The sequence below is a fragment of the Spinacia oleracea genome, chromosome 5, assembly GCF_020520425.1.
Source record: "Spinacia oleracea cultivar Varoflay chromosome 5, BTI_SOV_V1, whole genome shotgun sequence".
In the NCBI taxonomy this organism is placed as follows: Eukaryota; Viridiplantae; Streptophyta; class Magnoliopsida; order Caryophyllales; family Amaranthaceae; genus Spinacia; species Spinacia oleracea.
In genome coordinates this window covers 99,630,489-99,649,584 of record NC_079491.1, presented here as the reverse complement: position 1 = coordinate 99,649,584, position 19,096 = coordinate 99,630,489, and the positions used below count along the sequence as shown (strand labels likewise).

The 19,096-nt window shown below is 33.6% G+C and overlaps 1 protein-coding gene across 1 annotated transcript; it reads right to left on the bottom strand.

Moving 5' to 3' along the window:
* Positions 1-1,095: 1,095 nt before the first annotated feature.
* LOC110790610 (uncharacterized) lies at positions 1,096-9,016 on the bottom strand. Its single transcript, XM_056829275.1, has 15 exons — positions 8,758-9,016; positions 7,821-8,164; positions 7,559-7,679; positions 7,249-7,370; positions 6,756-6,843; positions 5,980-6,048; positions 5,045-5,113; positions 4,863-4,943; positions 4,666-4,785; positions 4,454-4,528; positions 4,080-4,160; positions 2,687-2,760; positions 2,492-2,552; positions 2,040-2,095; positions 1,096-1,409 (listed from the first exon to the last, which is right to left on the bottom strand). The coding sequence occupies exons 1-15, from the start codon at positions 8,851-8,853 to the stop codon at positions 1,325-1,327; spliced, it is 1,542 nt and encodes a 513-aa protein (XP_056685253.1). The 5' UTR covers positions 8,854-9,016; the 3' UTR covers positions 1,096-1,324.
* Between the last annotated feature and the right edge of the window lie 10,080 nt (positions 9,017-19,096).

The following is a 19,096-nucleotide window of genomic DNA, read 5'->3' as shown; positions in this document are numbered from 1 at the left end:
TATCTCAACATATGGTCACACGTAATATATAATTAGAAAGCTGGCCAACATATAATTTTACTCCTTCTATTATTTGATAATACTAATATTATTGCCTAAGTTTGTATGTATTAGGATTCTAGAGTTAGTTGTTCACATCAAGAGCATGGAGAAAAGGACAAATACAATAAGTTATTTTGAATATTATGTTTTTATGTAGTAATGGGCAATAATATTTATTAGGTACGTACGAACGATTAATTCTATATATTATTAGTGATTTTTATTTTTCTATGTATTTCAAGTACGTTATGTAAAAAAAAAAGTACGTTATGTCGTCAGTATCGAGTACATTAGTATTTTATGGGTATTGATTATTATCGAGTACATTATGTCATCAATATCCTTGGCTCACATTCATTAGGTGTTAGTAAGTGATATTATGCATCATTATTTCATGACATACTATAACTATGAATTAAATGCTGAAAATAATATTACTGCTCGTTAATATTACTATATACTCGAAAAGGCCTTGACGAAATACGTTGGTGTTCATCTGACCCAACTAAAATATCACCAACGGTGTTACTTAAATTGGTTAAATTATAAGGTTACTGGGGTATAATTTTAACAATTTTAACATAAGTTTTGATGCTTTCAGATTACTTAAGCATAATGTCTAGAAAACATTAGTACTTTATTTGTGTAATGTAGTTGGCAGCTGAAGGTATAAAAGCTGGAAGATTGGTGAGGGAGATATGGGTGACAAGTTAAGCTCGAAATCTCCGGAAGTTAGTTATTTGGAAGATTGATAATTGATGTTTTTTTTATAATAATTTTTTATTAATGAATTAGGGACCTTTTGGTAATTCTATTTTCTGCATAAAGAAAATCTTTTCTGCATTATACGAAAATGCTCAATAATGACATTAATGCAGGGTCGTTTGCAAAATCAAAAGCTTTTCCCGCCGTATGAAAATTTGCCAGAGTTTATTGAACAGTTTACTACTTAACTTTGAAAAGTTAACCGCTAATAACTTCTATTTGCATAATAAACACTCTTCTGTTTTCTTTTAAATTGCAAACACGGTAACTTTCTTTCCATAATATGAATTCATACGAACAACTGAACCTGTCATTTAGATAAAGTACATAAATTACAAATTCTATTGTCCACTTCACCACGTATAATCAGAAATTTCAAGGGGTAGATTCACCCTCAGCAGCAATAAGCCCCTATAATTTTCTCTAATACCCTAAACATAAAGCCGTTTAGCTGGTAACCATGGTCGACGAGGTAATTAAGATGATGAGTTTGTTCCAAATGTTGTAAACCATGTCTTTATTCAGTCAGGAAACAGTCCATCTTCACATCTGTTACATCAAGTTGGAGAATCTCCACCCGACAACCCAGAATCGAACCAAGGCTGCAGCATAAAGGAAAACCACATTGTAAGCTTGTAACACAAATCAGAGGCAAGGGTCCAACTCTAGAGGAAGGATATGAATTTCATTCTCGGGTTATCCACTGAAGCAGTAATTTATACACCATTGTTTCACATTATATAAAAGAAAGGAAATAACATCTTAATTCATTGTGTTCAAATTCTTTGTTAGGATAAAAAGTTCAATGGAACATTGGGTAGTTAAATATAACAGATCCTATTAACTGATTCAGCCTAGACCATCATGTTATCCACTGTCCCAGACTCCACCAGTCGACAATAATATACTGTAAGCCTGTAAGGTCTGTAACAGAATGGAAATTCCTTTCTCCATCAAGGTTGATATTTTACTATGTTACTCCGTATTCTCTACAAGCCCATTTATGTTATCCACGAGACCACGATCATTTCCATCCCCATCCCCTGGTTCATATTTCATCACTTAATATCGAGCATTGGAAACTAACCATTATTAACATCTCCTTCCCTAACATGGCGCTAGGAATTATGATGCCCCATTACTCGGCTATACCAAGCATAAAATTATCTCTGATATGGAGACAAGGAAACTATACATTGAATAAAAATATGAGAAATAAAATATCAACATACCTTGGATATGTACGTCCAAGATCTCCGTGAACAAATTCTTTGATATATGTTCCAGCCTACAATTTAGATCTTGTATTATTGGTATCCAAATAACAGTTCAAAAAGCTGATCACCATTTACTTGGCAGCAATTTGTAGCCATATTAATCTCCGTTACCTTTTGTTAACATTTTGCAATTTAAGCCATACCAACAAGCATGCTAACCCCAAAAGCCAAAAACAGTTACCAAAAGAAAAGACAAAACAAGTGTAATTTAAGGGGGAGATTCATTTTTATTTTATTTTAACCAAAGGACCTAGACCTTAATAACAGACAAAATTAGAAGATTTGCAAAAGTGATACCCCTTCCTTAAAAAAAAATGTCCATAAAAGAGGATTCGCCATTCAATCATGCGTCAAAGTATCAAACAATTGATAGCTCAAATAGGTCAACGTATGGCAATGGGAAGTACCTGTGTGCAGAGATGCAGGAGGAAATACTGGGTACTTCCAGACATCTTCTCAATACTCATCCTGCATTTAATAATATTAGAAAAGAAAAGAGCGGGTGGGGGGGGGGGGGGGAATTGATTATCCCAGGTGAGGAAAACACCAAGCATCCAAAGATTTATATACAAAAAGAAACCACTTTAAGATAGAAGTCTCACGAATGGATTATCTTTTCACGTTCTAGAGGACTTCGACGATGAAGTACTCTCACCGGGGTTCTCTGTAATAATTTCTATCCAATAAGCAAACAGAGAAATTGTAATTAGTTGCAAAATAACTATCATAATACAGAGACAATGTTCAGGAAATTTAGGATGAACATAATAGGAGACGTACTCCCAAAATAACAAGCTACAAAAAACAGGCATTTTATCAATTAACACCCCTTGGAAATGTAAGCCACATACATTCCAAGTACAAAAGGGAAGCTGAAAACACACTAATCTGCATCATGGATCAGTTATGTGTGCATATGCAAGTTCAAAATAAAATGCTTGGAGGACATGATCTGGCACGCTTGCCAATCCTAATAATTATCATTATAAGCTACGGTCAAATGTGTGAGAACGAATACAGCATTCTATTTAAGTGAAAGAAAAACATTTCAGGTAAACCTTTATTCATTCTCCAGAAACCAGTGCGGCTAGATCACCTCCTTTTCAGGGGCAGCCACTGCTTGATATTTTGGAATGTCATATGAAGTGCTGGACAAGATCGCCTTCCTATTTAACAGTGTGGAAATGTGGATGAACGATTTTGGAAGGAAGGGCAGGGAGGATAGTGGGATCTATTTTCCCTTCTTTGGATATGAGATGACAAAATGGGAACTGGGAGGGAATGAATAGGAGGGATCCATAGTCTTTCGCCTTTTGATAAACTAAATCCTTTCACTATTGGACAAATATGGAAGGAGAATACAGCCCACTCTTCTCCTTCCCTCCATTATTGCTAACCAAACAAACTGCAAATGATACTTGCATTTCAATGAATTATAAGCTCACAATAGTAATACAAGTAGAATATCTTTCCATTCCACAAATAAGTGACAGGAAAGGGAAGTGATAGCTTTCATAAACAATAGCAGTTAACCCCCCCCCCCCCCCCCCCCCCCTCACACACACACACACGAACCCCTCGCCCAAAGCATGAGCACGGATCAATTCCTTTGACCGGTCGCTTCGAGGGAAATAACATCTATAAAAAGTGATAGCAAAATGCATGAGACCCGCCCACTATTACTACGAAAAAACTCCCTAGCATAGCCTTTCCCGCAGGAACATCCACAATAGATCTAGTGCACTTGCTTGCTTCCATCACAGACCGTAGAAGGAAAAACTAGCTTAACCTTACCAATATAGGCAATGTAATCGGCTTATTTCGCCCCAAAGATGAGACTAGGAATATAGGAAACATGGTCATGTTAATGTCACATATACGAAAACAAGTGTAATTGTAAAGCAATTGTAAACAATTAACATGTCAATCAACAATGTCATAATTGTTTTTAAACCTAATGAAGAGCGTGGGGACATTATTCAACAGAAAACTCACCAAATCTTTTAGTGAAGATATAGTAACCAAGTCTTTATCCTCAAGTTGACGAGAAATCCACACTAGGGCCGCATATTGCTTCTGCGTGAAAGAACAGTACAGAAGCATGTTTTTTGGGTCAAACATATGCATGAATTGAGCTAAAAAAAACACCCCCTCTGTCCTTAAACAATTGCAAAATAGGGAAATGTTCAAAGAGTGAAATTAATGTAAAGGAATTTTGGGTATGTTGGTGGGTCACTCAACTTTAGGGGAAAAGACAAAAAATTAACAAAAAAAACCGTATGCTGCAATCAATAGGAACACCTCAAAGAGTATAAGGGACGAACAGAGTACCAAAAACAAGAAATATGGTTACTTCCAATGAGGCTAACCTGCTTTTCTGCTTCTCCTTCACGCATTAGGGTCCAACCTTGTTCATCAACAACCTTCAGATTTTTCACCTTCACCTAAGCAAACAGATGAGAACTACTCAAATAGAATTGATTGAAGAAGTCTAGACGTGGGACAAAAACTGAAGTCCACAAATACCAAAAAATGACATAGAGGAAATGACAGCATTCGAAGCAGTTTGGTCCTCTCTTACCAATTTGCCTTCCAGACTATTGATTTTAGTTTCCATCTCTTTTAGTGACAATTCTGATGGCAACATTCGAGGATTTTGAATTTCAAGTAAGAAAGGACGTCCAGAGCCCAACATCCGGACCTGAAACTCGCACCAGGACTAAATTAGAGTGATTATTCTTAAAGTTATTCAAAAACAAGAACTCACATGCTCAGTACATCTATGTCCTCTCTACCAGCAGCATGGAATTTGTAATTATCACCCTTGCACAGCGGAAGAATGCTGGTTCCCACAATCTCCTGATAAGTTACGACAAAAGTTGTCAAAATCAGCTGTCAACTCTTAGGGGAAAAAAAGCAGGAAAGTAACGCATCATGTTATGTAGCCATGCAGGTATTACCTCAACAGATGCCTCTCCCATTCTTTCATCGTCAATAATCCATCGTGATTGACTCACATTTCTAGAATACTGCAACATGATAAATAAAGCATGAATCCCAAACCAATCTAAGGAAGCCAAGGTATCCAAGCTGCTTCATATACTAAACTATGAGCTCACGATTACATCAAAACCTAGAATACATACCAAATTATAACCAATGTTTTTACTGGAGTTGGACACCATATTTTTATTAAAACAGATAGGGAACCATAATTTTTAAGAGCTCATAAGAGTAAGAAGCAAAAAGTGCACAAGGCATATTCCACTTAAGAGTCCAGAAACATGATAACAATCACCGCTAGATTTCATAATCCGTTTAAGGATTGGCAATATGAGCCACTAATAGACTTAAGCAAGAAAAAGGATGGCCTCCGTAGATTGCTTTAAAAGAATTTTATTAAGACGGTGGTAGTGAAATAAATTGAAGTATATCAACCTGGATCTTCATTGTTATTGACATATTTATAACGCATCCAAATTGTTCCATCATGGACAATCAATTTAGAACTTAGTCAGGAAAATCAAGACTGCTATCAAAGAGAAACTTTGAAAAGTATAATATGGTAATGTGATAGAATTTTAGACTCACACCAAATCTCTTATTAGTCTACCGAGTGTCATGCCTAATTGGATGATCTTCTACATCCAATATTGAATGTAGAAAGACATGGAAATGAGACTAAATTATCTCAGAACCTGTAAGTGGTTTCATGGACTAATTTCTTTGTTTAGTTAGGTGGTTTTATTGGAGCCAACTTAAACAACAAGCCATCAAGGAATTATGTACATGAAGAAAGCAAAACGAAAAAAACGTAAATAAAAGGATAAATTTAGATTTCAGAGGCTAAATTTTAGGGTTTTGAGAATTAGAGAATATGTAATAAATGGCATACCTTCAAGTATCTACCCCCAATATAGATAGGAGTGCTGGAACAAAGAACCTCCAAACTGCAAGCTGATATCTAAGGTTAGAAGTAAAACAAGTTAGAATACGTAGAACTAAGCAATTTTCTAAATGAAGGTAAACTAGGTCATTGAAATAATAGTCTATACACCAGATGAACCAAAAAATGGGTACACCCACACACAAGTTTTCGATGTCTAATGCACCTTCTAGAAGAGTCGTTAATTTTCGTCAAAAATAAATAAATAGAATAGTCGTTAATTCTACCTTCTAGAACAGTCATTAAATTCCCTTTTTAGAATAGCCTTAAATTCACATTCTATATGTGGTTTTACCTATGTTTAGGTACCCCGGGCCCTGGCATATGTAAAAAACTGTAAGCATAACTTCTCTGATATTGTCAAAGCTTAAAGGTAATTTAAGGCATCAAGTTCAGTTTATAAGTCCTAGAAAAACATTCTTCTCAATTGCAAGTCCAACATAGATGTATAAAAGCAGGCAGCAACGAGTTGTAATAATGCTTCCATCAGATTTTGCCACATATTTTGGATTTTGGTCATAAGACAAAAAGGAAGGAAAGGATGAGCTATTGCGCTCAAGCCATTAAGTGTGTTATGCCCGAGCTGAAAAACAATGCTACAACAGATAGGAGAAGAAACAAAAAGAAAATTAACACCACAGGTACTCTGACCTTAGTTTTTCTTGAGTACCACCATTTAACAGGCACAATTATCATCAAGTGGGTAGAAAGAAAATAAAAATTACCTTCTCCAACAGTCTGAAGGATTTTATTTCTTGCAAACTGTCTGAACATTGCTTCAAATGTACTTCAGTGTCAGTAATTTCAGACCTTCTTCCTGTTCCAATAAATAGACTACTTCAATATTGGAAGGCACGTGTAATCACTGAGGATATGCCCCATACGCAAGGATACCATAGCCCTGATGAATGTTATTCCATGAAAACAATAACAATGATAATCAACAATATACTTCACATGCAGCAAGTGATGCCATTGAACAAAACATCTTCCTGTTTTACAGTTTTGATGTAATTTGTTCTGGGTTCGATCTTCAAAGTCTTACCAGACTAATTCAGAGTTCCAGCTTCAGTACAGAACAATAACACTTAGCAGACAACAAACAAAAAAAAACTCCAAGCTTTGTAACTCTCCTTACCAACTCAAAAGGTAGCAACTTTTAGAGGCAACACCAAATATCACACAGATGTACAGAAGCAATGAGGGGAAAGTATAAACTTGCCTATTTTCCGCTTCTTGCTGCCTTGGTTATTCTCTTTTCCATTATCAGTCTTCATTGGCATCTCAGAAGAAGTATAAGTCAACCGAACACGGAAAGAGCTTGAACCAGATTTGACACCCTGTGCAACCTCACAGCTTAATATTGGGAACCTTGGTAGAATAATCTCATTTTTTATGTTCTTTTTAATAAATTAGTGTCAACAACAAATCACAATTTTGGTTACAAAGATATAAGTTTGAAAGAAATGACTTAGACCACATGTGCTTTAAATAATATATATTCACCTAACAGAGTAGTCGTACTCACCAACAACGTTTCAAGAGGCTCTGTGATAGACAGCTTTAGGGCATCCTTGACTGAAATGAATTCAGACTGGAGCATTTCTTGGAACCAATCCTCAGAACTGTACTTCTGTTTCATAGACAACCTACACATAAATAAAAACAATTTAACACACATAAACTGAAAGGTTCATGCATATTTGCATAAGATCGTAAATGATAATTTTATTTAGGAACCATAACATGATGATATATCAAATAGGAAAATGGGCAAGTCAGCCTGATACCTGACAGCATTTTCGTTCTCCACAATAATTGGTGGTATAGAGACTTCAAGGGATAAGCTATCAGCTTGATGACCATCCTTCCTCGCCAGTTCATAGATTAGTGCAGCAAAGTCACTGGCACAACCCTTGTTCACCAATGTTTGTTTCTCATCCACACAAATAAACTGAAGAATTCCAAAACAAACACTGCAAATACCATCCTCATTGGCCGACTCTTTCAACAGAGGGTCATCAGAGCTAGGCTGATGTTGAACAACTTCCGCCAATACAGTAGAGATTCGGGAATAGTGAGTGTAAATTGGCCCATATTTCCCAAATAATCGGAGAATACATTGAGGACATAACTGCGAGTACCACCATACATCAACAACATTATTGGAACATGCATGACATTTTTCAGACAAATATAACATAGAATTTTGAGGGTTTAATGCAATCACTCAAATTTGAAGAAAAAATATGCGCAAACATAATGTTCTCCCCGCAAAAACACAATGTAACAGTATGAATGGTACCAATTTATTAGCAATACAGTGTTACCTAATTCGCAGTACAATAAAGCATACGGAAACTCAATTCACTACCTAGTATTGTTAAATTACTCCAAAGGTGTACCACTCACACATACCCCCTGGCATGTTTTGTTCTATCAAAACATATATACTCCGTATTCGCGTGTTTAGAATCGCTGTTCATGGGCAGTTTATTAATCGAACATTGCTTTACAATCAATCTTTTGCTATATCGTCCACAAAAATTAAGTTTTTGAATTCAAGCAGACTGTTTTAATGTGAAACTAGACATGATTTTTTTTTCAAGGATGATGAAACACTGGATCAATGTTCAATTAGCAGTTGAAAACATTGCAATGATACATCTAAATCACTTTTATATAAAATAAAAGGAAGGAAAATAGGTAAGGCAGAAAGAGTATTACTCGCAGGGTTAGGAGATCATTCACTGCCGCCGGCGGCAGCGAGCGTAATACATCGTCGAGAAGGCGGAGCTCCTCGTCAGCGTTGCTCGCCCCCATGCTGGAGTGGAAAAGTGCGGAGGAGAGAGAAGCAGTTGAATTGTAATGGCGGCACTGGCAGGCGTATCACTCAAATCAAAGCACAGAGAATTCTGAAACACCCGCCCAAAGAAAGAAGGCGAGTCGGGCAAAGAAAGTTGGAGGAAAAAAAATTGAAAATAATTTGTGCCCAATTTCAGGCTAAGGCCTTGTTTGGTCGATTCCACTTGTATGGACCAGGTTGACGCTATTATTAGTGTGTACGAGGATATTTTAGATATTTTACAATATTTTAAAAATGCATGGACCATCAATGTTCACGTGATCTAAAAAAATGCGCGGTCCATATAGTAACTCTTACGTTGATATAGTTCCACTTATATGTAATATATACTGCCTCCGTTTCAAAAAGTTCTTTACGCTTTGGAAAATGTGTCCAAAGTATAAAAACTTTAACCGTAAATTCTCACCAATATATACATCAAAACGTTACATGTAAGATCTTGTTAGATTGGTCTCGGGATGTATTTTCAGAATATCAAATTTTTATAATTTTTTGACATACGAAATTGGATATATTAGTAGTTAAATATTGCATTGGAGTCTGTGCAAATAGTAACTGTAAAGATCTTTTTGAAACGGAGGTAGTATATAGTTACGCTACTAGTTATACAATAAATTTTAATAATATATTTATTAATATATGTGACATAGTTACTGCAAATATCATATAGTAACTCTTAAGTTGATATAGTTGTACTTATATGTAATATAATTACTCTAATATTCATACAATATCTTTTTGATGTCATTTTGATAGGAATCCAATTACTTAATTATGTATACACAAAAATATTGATTGTTTTATATCATATACTCCGTACTATATATTTCTATTGTAGAGAAATAGTTAATCTTCTATATCATATAGTAACTCTTCATATTCTATAGTTGTTATTATATATCGGAAGATTTTTCAATGGCTACAATAAAATGGTAGCCACTATAATTATACTGAATCTCACCCGTTCAATTTTAAAGATCGAATCTTATCCGTTTATTTGTTTGACCACAATCTTTCAAAAAAAAACAATTTGCATCACCCAAAAAAAAACTGCTTCAGAAAATCCATTTACATACTCTGTAAAAACAAAACACAATCATGTTATCTGGATTTTTAACCATCCAAACCCACAAAAATAAGAATCAAATACATTAGTATCATCTTTAACCCACCTAATAATCATTAGTTTTATGATATAAAACATACTTGGACACTCGGTACCGATTAAAATTACTTTTCCTAACTACATGTTGAAATTAATTTTCGGGATTTATATGGCTTTAGTTGCTTTCGTTCTAATAGTGTTTTTTTTAAAAAAAAAATAAGCAAACTCAGTTTTACGCAGGTTAATAATTGTAAATTGAAAAATACATAGGTTGATGATAACCATGGAGTTTTAGAGAAGAGAAGAAAACGAAAGAAGTGTTATGAATATTATGTGGATGCCCATTATACCCCTAAGTATATTTCATAGTATTCTAGATCTTAGGGTTTATTGTTCTCCAAGCAAACCCTACTCTGTATATATATACCTCTTTTGTTCATGGAATAAAATAGACACCGTTGTTCTCTCCCTATTTCCTTTCTCTATTTCACAACACGTTATCAGCACCAAACCCTAGCAGACTGAGCAGAAAGAAAATCCAAAGAAACTACCGCCGTTAGATTCAAGGTAAGTGCATGCGTACTCCGTATTATATTTGAATTATATGTTTGATGTTGTGCCGCAAGTATTTGCCAAATGTTGGATTAGTTTTGAATTCGGTAAATTTTTATTATTTGGTTTTAAATCGTGCGCTATCCTTTTATATATATTTTGTTCATACGATCGGAACTGAATGTTGTATTTGTGGCAAATTTCTGTCGGTTGATTAGCAACTTAGATGTTGGATTTGTTTTTTTCACTCCGTATTTTATTGGGCGGCAATTAGATTAGCAATTTAGGATCATGTTTAACTCCACACTAGTTTTTATGGAGATCGGCATTATATGATAAAAATTAGTACTCAATTGTGTGAAAAGTTTTAATGGAGATTGGGTTCCAGTGGCATTATGTGATAAATAATTTTAAAAAAAAAAAAAAAAATAGTACTCAATTGGTTGGTTTCACACAATGATGCCACGATATATTGAAGCAAATGTATTATATTATGGCTGTATTACATTTTTACATTATTATATTTGGGTTATATGTGTTTGTATTGTGCGAAAGATCGATTAACTTTGTATTGTCGCAATGACATAACTCTTTTGGTGATTTGGTATCTTGCGAAAAGTGTTGGAAGAATTAGAAATATAAAATCATATAATTTAGTACGTATGTGTTATATGCTTGGTATGTATGTGTATAATATTATCATTCTGGCCTTTGACCTATAATATTTATATTTATATGCATATGTTTAGTATTCCTTGATTCCTATTTTATTATTTTGTATAGTGAATTATATCGAAGCTTATAAACTTTTAAACTTGTTCCCATTAATATCATTGGAAAGAATTATTTATTATGGGTATTAGATGTTGAAATACACCTAGATACAATAGTGCTTGGTGACAAAATAAAAGAAGGAAATAAAGCAACATGTCAAGATATAGCTAAGACTAAGATATTCCTTCGTCATCACCTCCACGAAGGGCTTAAAAGTTAAAACTGATTATGTGACTATTAAAGACCCACAAATTACTTGGAGTAATCTAAAGGAAAAGTACGTATGACCACCAAAAAAAAAAAATTGTGATAGAGAGTATTACCAAAAGCTCGTTATGAGTGGTTTCATTAAGATTACATTATTTTAGTCTATGAGTCAATGAACTCAAATAAGTTCAGAATAATTTCTCGATTGAACTTATGTGGGAGGAAATTACTTATGCAAATAGGTAAGAAAATATGTACCCCACCTTTCATGCATATGCAAATTGGTAAGAAAATATGTACTCCACCTTTCATGCATATGCATATGCAAATACGAATATGGTCGAGTTTGAGGCCGAGATGGTTCTCTCAATAACTCATATCCCCACCAGAAGTGGGACAAAGATGTCAACAAACAAGAACAAAATAAAAATGATACTTGACCAATGTATGTTACCGCTATGGAGAAAAAGGATATTGGTCTATTAAAACAAGTAGAGTTTATAATAGAATTTACTAGATAATATTGAAGAACTTAAATATGTGGTCTTGCTCTTCCTTGAACAAAATTATTTATCAAGGGTGTTATATGTTGAAATGCGAATATACTTTTGACTGTTGTTTACAAGTTAAAATAGGTTCACGATTTAAGTTTAGACTTTTGACCATTAAAGGTCCGCAGACCTTTTGGAGAAGTACAAGAAAATATGACCTAGAAAACTATAATAGTTTCTAAATCTTGTTGTCAAGATACCCTACATTTCTTTCATGGAACTAGTGTGGTCCTGCAGACACAATATTTTTGAGAAAGACTTAAGAGTGTTTTTAAATAGTTATATATTGTCTTTTTGGTGGATGAGACAAATAACGAAATCCTGAAGAAAAGTATTATGATCACGTTCAATTAGGTAAACCATTCCCAGAAGTGAATGAAAAATTGAATGACTAAAGATAGTGAAGATAATGTCAATAGTCATGATCGAGGATGTAAAATATAGTATAATCATGGGTGAATAAATGAGTACAAATGTAACTTCAAAATACACATATACACACCAGAAGTGAGATTGTAAATGATGAAAAGCATGTGAAAGTTAATGATGAGAAAATACAAATTTTATATTTTTGGTTGGTTGCAGAGGAAAATTGAACAAATGTTTGACCCATTACACCAAAGCATCTTGTTGAGCTTTATTAGCACCCATCAAAAGGGAATAAATTGTAGATAAACATGGTGTATGAAAATATATGTCTAGTAAATATTGTAGCGCTCTCCAACCCAAATTCATAAATGAATACATGCAAGGATTAGTGGGAAATAGCTCTCAACATAATAAAATTAGTAGTATATGATCAGGATTATAATACAATATGTTAAACTTGGTACAAATATTTGATCATGTCTTATTGACTCGCTCTATGAGCATGAGTAATATACTACATTCTGAAGATGTATACTTTTGTGATATGTACCAAAGTTGTAATGGATACTCTTGAAGAGTACAAGCTATCTTCCCTAAGTTTTGTTTGGATTGTCTTGCCGTTATAATTGAGACACCAGCTTGTGTCGTTATATCACATCACAATATGTGAGTATTCTATAATTACAGTGATCACTTTGAGAAGATAACCAGCAGTTATCGAATGAAATATTTTATATGATATTATATACGCATGATGTGATAATCCAGGCCATCCGGGTTTAAGAACACCCATTATGAGAATTTAAAAATTCTTATCAAATAAAATTTTATGTGCTGACACTCCCTCATATGTTGTATATATTCAAAGGCAGGACAAAATGATGAGGTTGAGTTGTATTTCAATCGAATAGTTATAATGAATCGATTGAGAAAATAAATACAAGAGATATTAATGATTTTGGAAAATTGTATAATGATAGGTGATTTGAAGTTCACCATGATAGTAAGTAACCTGAAGTTCACCAGAATGATAGTAGGTGACTTGAAGATCACCAATAAATTTACAAGTATTTTGTGATTGATTTAAGTATCATAAATAAGCATCATAAATCTCTTGATGAAGGCAATCATACGTCAGCACGAAAAGAGAAAATATGAAGAAAACAACTGCATATTATATCTACTCCCCATAATCAATGTTGATCTCCAGAAGAGAACAAAAGTATGTAATATTTATCAAAATACACGTTGAAAAGTGTATTATTTAGTTGGTGAAATTTTGTATGCCCCATAACATATTGAAAATATTTTCCCAACTTAGGGGGAGACGAGCAAGAATAAGTTGGCAAAATTGAAAGATAATAAATTGATCCCCATATGAGTAAGTGTACATGCCAGTTTTATGTCCTCGAAGTATGTTTGGACATAAATATCTATGACTTGATTGTGTTAAATTGTTACATGTTCAAAGGCATAAAGGTTTATGATAGTCATAGTGCTCAATGTTACATATAGTAAGTGTTGAGAAATATATATCTTGCCAATATTTATTTAAATCTCTACACCTGAAGTGTAGATTATATCTACGGTTCCAACATATTGATTATATGAAAAGGATGGCAAGATAATGCAGTTGATGATATTTTTGAAAATAAAGAAAACACTATTAATTATATAGTGTATGAAATACCCTTGAAGTGGTATAGATATCTGAACAATAATAGATAGCCCGTGAGAAAAAATGAATGGTACCTATTGAATAAGTATTCAGATATCATTAATAAATAGCATGCAAAGTATATGTTGAAGAATTTTGATGATACCGGTAGATGATGGAACCGAAATATAATGCATATGCGAGAAATAATGGATTTTGTAAAGGGGATCGTAAATCTATGTCTGTTTCGATGTAGACATAACTATGATGATCAAATGAGCTCATGGACTTGAAGTCCAACAAGTTATGGATTTGAAATATCCACATTGTACAATGTTTTGCATTTGAGTCTTACATTCATATACATGTGTAGTTAATAGGTAAATGCATCATTCATCATACATTTAGTTTGTTTTATGTTTTATCATGGTATGATGTAGAATTATCTAGTTATAATTTCATATAACATGTTTCAAAACTATTATGATATCGTATATGAAATATGAATCCAAAGAATGGTAAGACGGATTTGCAACTTTATGGAAATTTATAAGATGAGATTCTTGCTTCATTGGGCTCGTAGTTGCAAAAGAAATATAATATTGATTTAATGGTATGTTATGAATCATGCAAATAAGAAAAGTTCCTGAAGAACTTATACATGATTTTCTTAAACATCTAGCCCTGTGAGTTTTGCATATGAATTTTACAACATTGATGTGATATTATCAAAACTTTAAAAGAGTGTTTTTGAAGACAATTCAACCTGAAGTTTGAGTACGTAAGAGTTATGAAATACACATACTCAATTATTCAAAGAAGAATTCTTGTACAAATACGAATCATCTTAAAATATAAGATAAAAGTATGTAATGTCCTTATGATGAATTTTATTTTATGGTCCAGAAGAACCATAGTATAAATAAAATTATTAGCTATATTATACCTCCGAGTTGGACGATGATATTGTTATTTATCTTGAATTTTCATGACCAAAGAAAGTTTGATCATTATTGATTGAAAACTACTATTTATAACCTCTAGAAGAAGGTATATAAGTCCAATATGTATGGATAAGTTTCATACAAGAAAATGTATCTATCTAAGGTGAAGCTAAAGTATTATGCATCGAGAAACTCGAAAACAAACGTATCAAATGAGATAGAGAAAAACAAATGATCTTACAAGTATTATTTTCAGAGCATTGGTGATAAAGATATTCACTTCATCTGTTCAAGTGGAGAATTGGAGATTCAAGATACACTTTGGAGAATCAATTTTCAAGGAACTTCATGCTACTACATTTGAGAAGCTACTCAACAATATTGGATTGATTGCACCAGAAAATCTCAAATGATGTATTCATCAGGGGGAGAAATACGTGTTGCACTCTTTTTCCCTTAACCATGGTTTTGTCCCACTGGGTTTTCCTAGTAAGGTTTTTAACGAGGCAACATCTCAAGCGTATTATGAAGAATAATGTACTCTTTTTCCTTCACTGGGTTTTTATCACACAGGGTTTTCCTAGTAAGGTTTTAACAAGGCATAGTATTCTATAATGGACATCCAAGGGGGAGTGTTATGAATATTATGTGGATGCCCATTATACCCCTAAGTATATTTCAGAGTATTCTAGATCTTAGGGTTTATTGTTCTCCAAGCAAACCCTACTCTGTATATATATACCTCTTTTGTTCATGGAATAAAATAGACACCGTTGTTCTCTCCCTATTTCCTCTCTCTATTTCACAACAAGAAGTTATTTTTTTATAATAACTTTTTTTTGTCATTTTCTTCAATTTTTTTAAAACATATTTTAAAAAATAAATAAATTAAAGTCAAGTCAATAGAAAATAAGTGGTGTAGATTTAATACATCTAAATATAAGGTCAAGATTTAAAGTTTATAATGGCTACCAAATTAATGTAGTCATTGTAAAATCATCCTTATATATCATATAGTTAATGTTATAAAAAGAGTAACTATATCAAAATTAAGAGTAATTATATATTCATTCTTGAAGACAAAAAGAGTAAATTATAGAAACTATATGTTCAATAAAGTTACTATATCTTCAGAATAATAACGATGAAAATAATAATAATATAGTCATTTCGATAAGAATAACTATTCAATCCAAAGATTAACTATATCATACGAGTATAAAAAAATAATTTTAACTATAGAACAATTACTATATTATAAAATAAACAATACGATATATAGATGCTTTAGAGGTCATATAGTAACTTTTTCTATTATATAGTTACTATTATATATCATGTAATGACTGAAATAAAAAAGAGAAGGTATATCAAAAGTAAGAGTAATTATAACTATTGAACGACAATTAAGGAAAACATTAACTACATGGTTAGTTATTTTTAGGTACGACATTCTAATGATTTGCATCTATTATATAAACCACATTAAACTCAAATGTTTTTTTGAACTAAAAAATATTAATCGCTACGTCTACGTCCCTTTCTTCCACCAACACGCCCTCTCCTTCCACGTCCGCGTCCTCTCCTTCCTCTACCACGTCCTTGGTTTTCATTGTTGTCATAATTTTCTTCTTCTTCTCTTGTTTTTTTAGCTTGCAGAAAGTTATTCTTTGCACGACTTCAAATCTGGATGCATCATCTTTGTATTTCTGAATCAATAATATATAAACTAAGTTAATAATTTAACATTTAAATATGAAAAAATAATATAGTAACTATGTATAAAACATATAGTTTCTATTATGCATCATATAGTAACCCTTAGAATTAGTGATGGTAAGACACTCGTAGATTGCAGATATAGTTATTATTATAGTCCTATAGTTACTGTCATAATAATATAGTCACTCTTATTACTAATAACATAGAGTATAAAAAATAACATAAAAAGAACATAATGATAACATAGTAACTATTAAAACGTATGAAAAGCATAGAGAGAAAACAAAGAGAGATAAATGAACAGAATGTAGATCTGAAATTTTGAAAAATAAGAAAATAAAAACGTATATAAAGTTGGATAGACACAAATCGCATAGAAACTCTACAAAACATATAGTAACTCTTTAAAACACATAGTTAGATAGGATTTATTTCTGGTACATAGCGAGAGTATGCTAGTTATATTCTCCATAGGAATTCATAAGATTCCAGAGATGCATGTTTCCTAGTTATGGTTATTGATTGATTATTGTTGTCCGTTTTCCAATCCTGAATTGCATTCGTGGTGAACCTTTTCCCTAGATTCCTTTATTATTGATTTATCCCGATTTAATTCTTGTCATAATTATCAAACTAAACCATTTTCTTGTTTCCAATAGTCTAGACCTTATTAGTAGTAGAAAGAACACTATTTTCCTACTTCCCTTGCTATATTTTTAGTTGGTGAACGTTAGGTTTATCTTTGATAGGAGTGCGATTTAGTCCGTCATAGGTTCAAGGGTCATCTTCTAAAATAAAGACATACAAAAAATCATCATTAATCAAGAAAGATTCAGTCAGAAAAGCAGTAATAAACTCATCACCAAAGCTTGTTTCCTTTCTTGCCCTGTTGCTTATTCTTGGTTCCAAATCAGAATCATTATTAGTAGCGGAAGAAGGAGCAATAGGCAAGGAATTAGAAGTGTCGGAGATGATACATCATTATTGATGCAAGAGATTTTCAATGGAAAATTATTTTCAAAAAACTCAGCATCTCTTGCTTCAATAATATTACCACCTGCATACGAGTTGTTAGCACCCTTAACAAGAAAACGATAAGCAGCACTTTGATAAGCATAACCAATAAATATAGAATCAACCTTTTTGGGACCAAACTTGTCCCTCTTGAAACTGGGTATGCCACCTTTTGCTAGACACCCCCACACTTTCAAGTATTTCAGGCTTGGTGCTCGACCTTTTCATAGCTCATATGGGGTCTTGTCCAGCTTCATGTGAGGCACCCTGTTCAAAACATGACAAGCAGAAAGAATAGCCTCCCCCACATGTTATCAGGAAGCCCAAAACTAATAAGCATTGAATTCATCATATTTTTTAAAGTTCTATTTTTCCTTTCAGCAATCCCGTTTTGTTCGGGTGTGTAAGGAGCCGTTGTTTCGTGAACTATACATTTCTGTTCACAAAACGCCTTAAGAGTGTCAGGGTCATACTTGAAGGAAATAATGCCCTTGGTCCAAGTATGCATTCAATACTAAGTCTAATAAATGCGGTTCAGTATTAATTAATTATACAAGTTAATAAATTCAGTGAGATCAAGTGAACTGTATGCCTAGCTAGAGGCCGCTTCAGTTCAAGTGGAATTAATAATATTAATCCACAGCTTACTCTTGACTGAACCCGTAGGGTCACACAAATAGTACGTGAACGGATCAAGTATTTAAGTGAATTAAATACTCAATTTATGGATATTCGGAATCGGCGGATCTCGGTTCCAGTGGGAGCTGAAATCGTCAAAAGACAAATTATGAATACTCCGGAAACGATGATATTGCCTGAAACGGAAATATGGATCGTATCGGAAATATAAATATTATCCAAGTCGTAGATGTTGCCGGAAACGGAAACATGGTACGTATCGGAAAATATTATCGGAAATGGAAATATTGTCGGAATCGGAAATATTGCCGGAAACGGAAATATTGTCGGAATCGGAAATATTATCGGAATCGGAAAATAATTCCGGAATCGGAAATATTAAATATTTGTTCGAAACGGAAATTAATTCCGGAATCGGAATTATTAAATATTGTTCGAATCAGAAATGAATTCCGGAATCGGAAAATTAATCGGAAGCGCGTCGTACGAAATAAACATCGGACGAGCTTGCTAGACGCAAGGCCCATCACGAAGCCAGGCCTGCGCCTAACGAAGACCGCGCACAGCAAGGCGAGCCAGCAGCCCGCCAAGGCACGCAAGGCCAGGCCCAGCGAGCAAGGGAAGGCTAGCAGGCTGGCGCGCCCAAGCATGGGCTGCGAGCCAGCG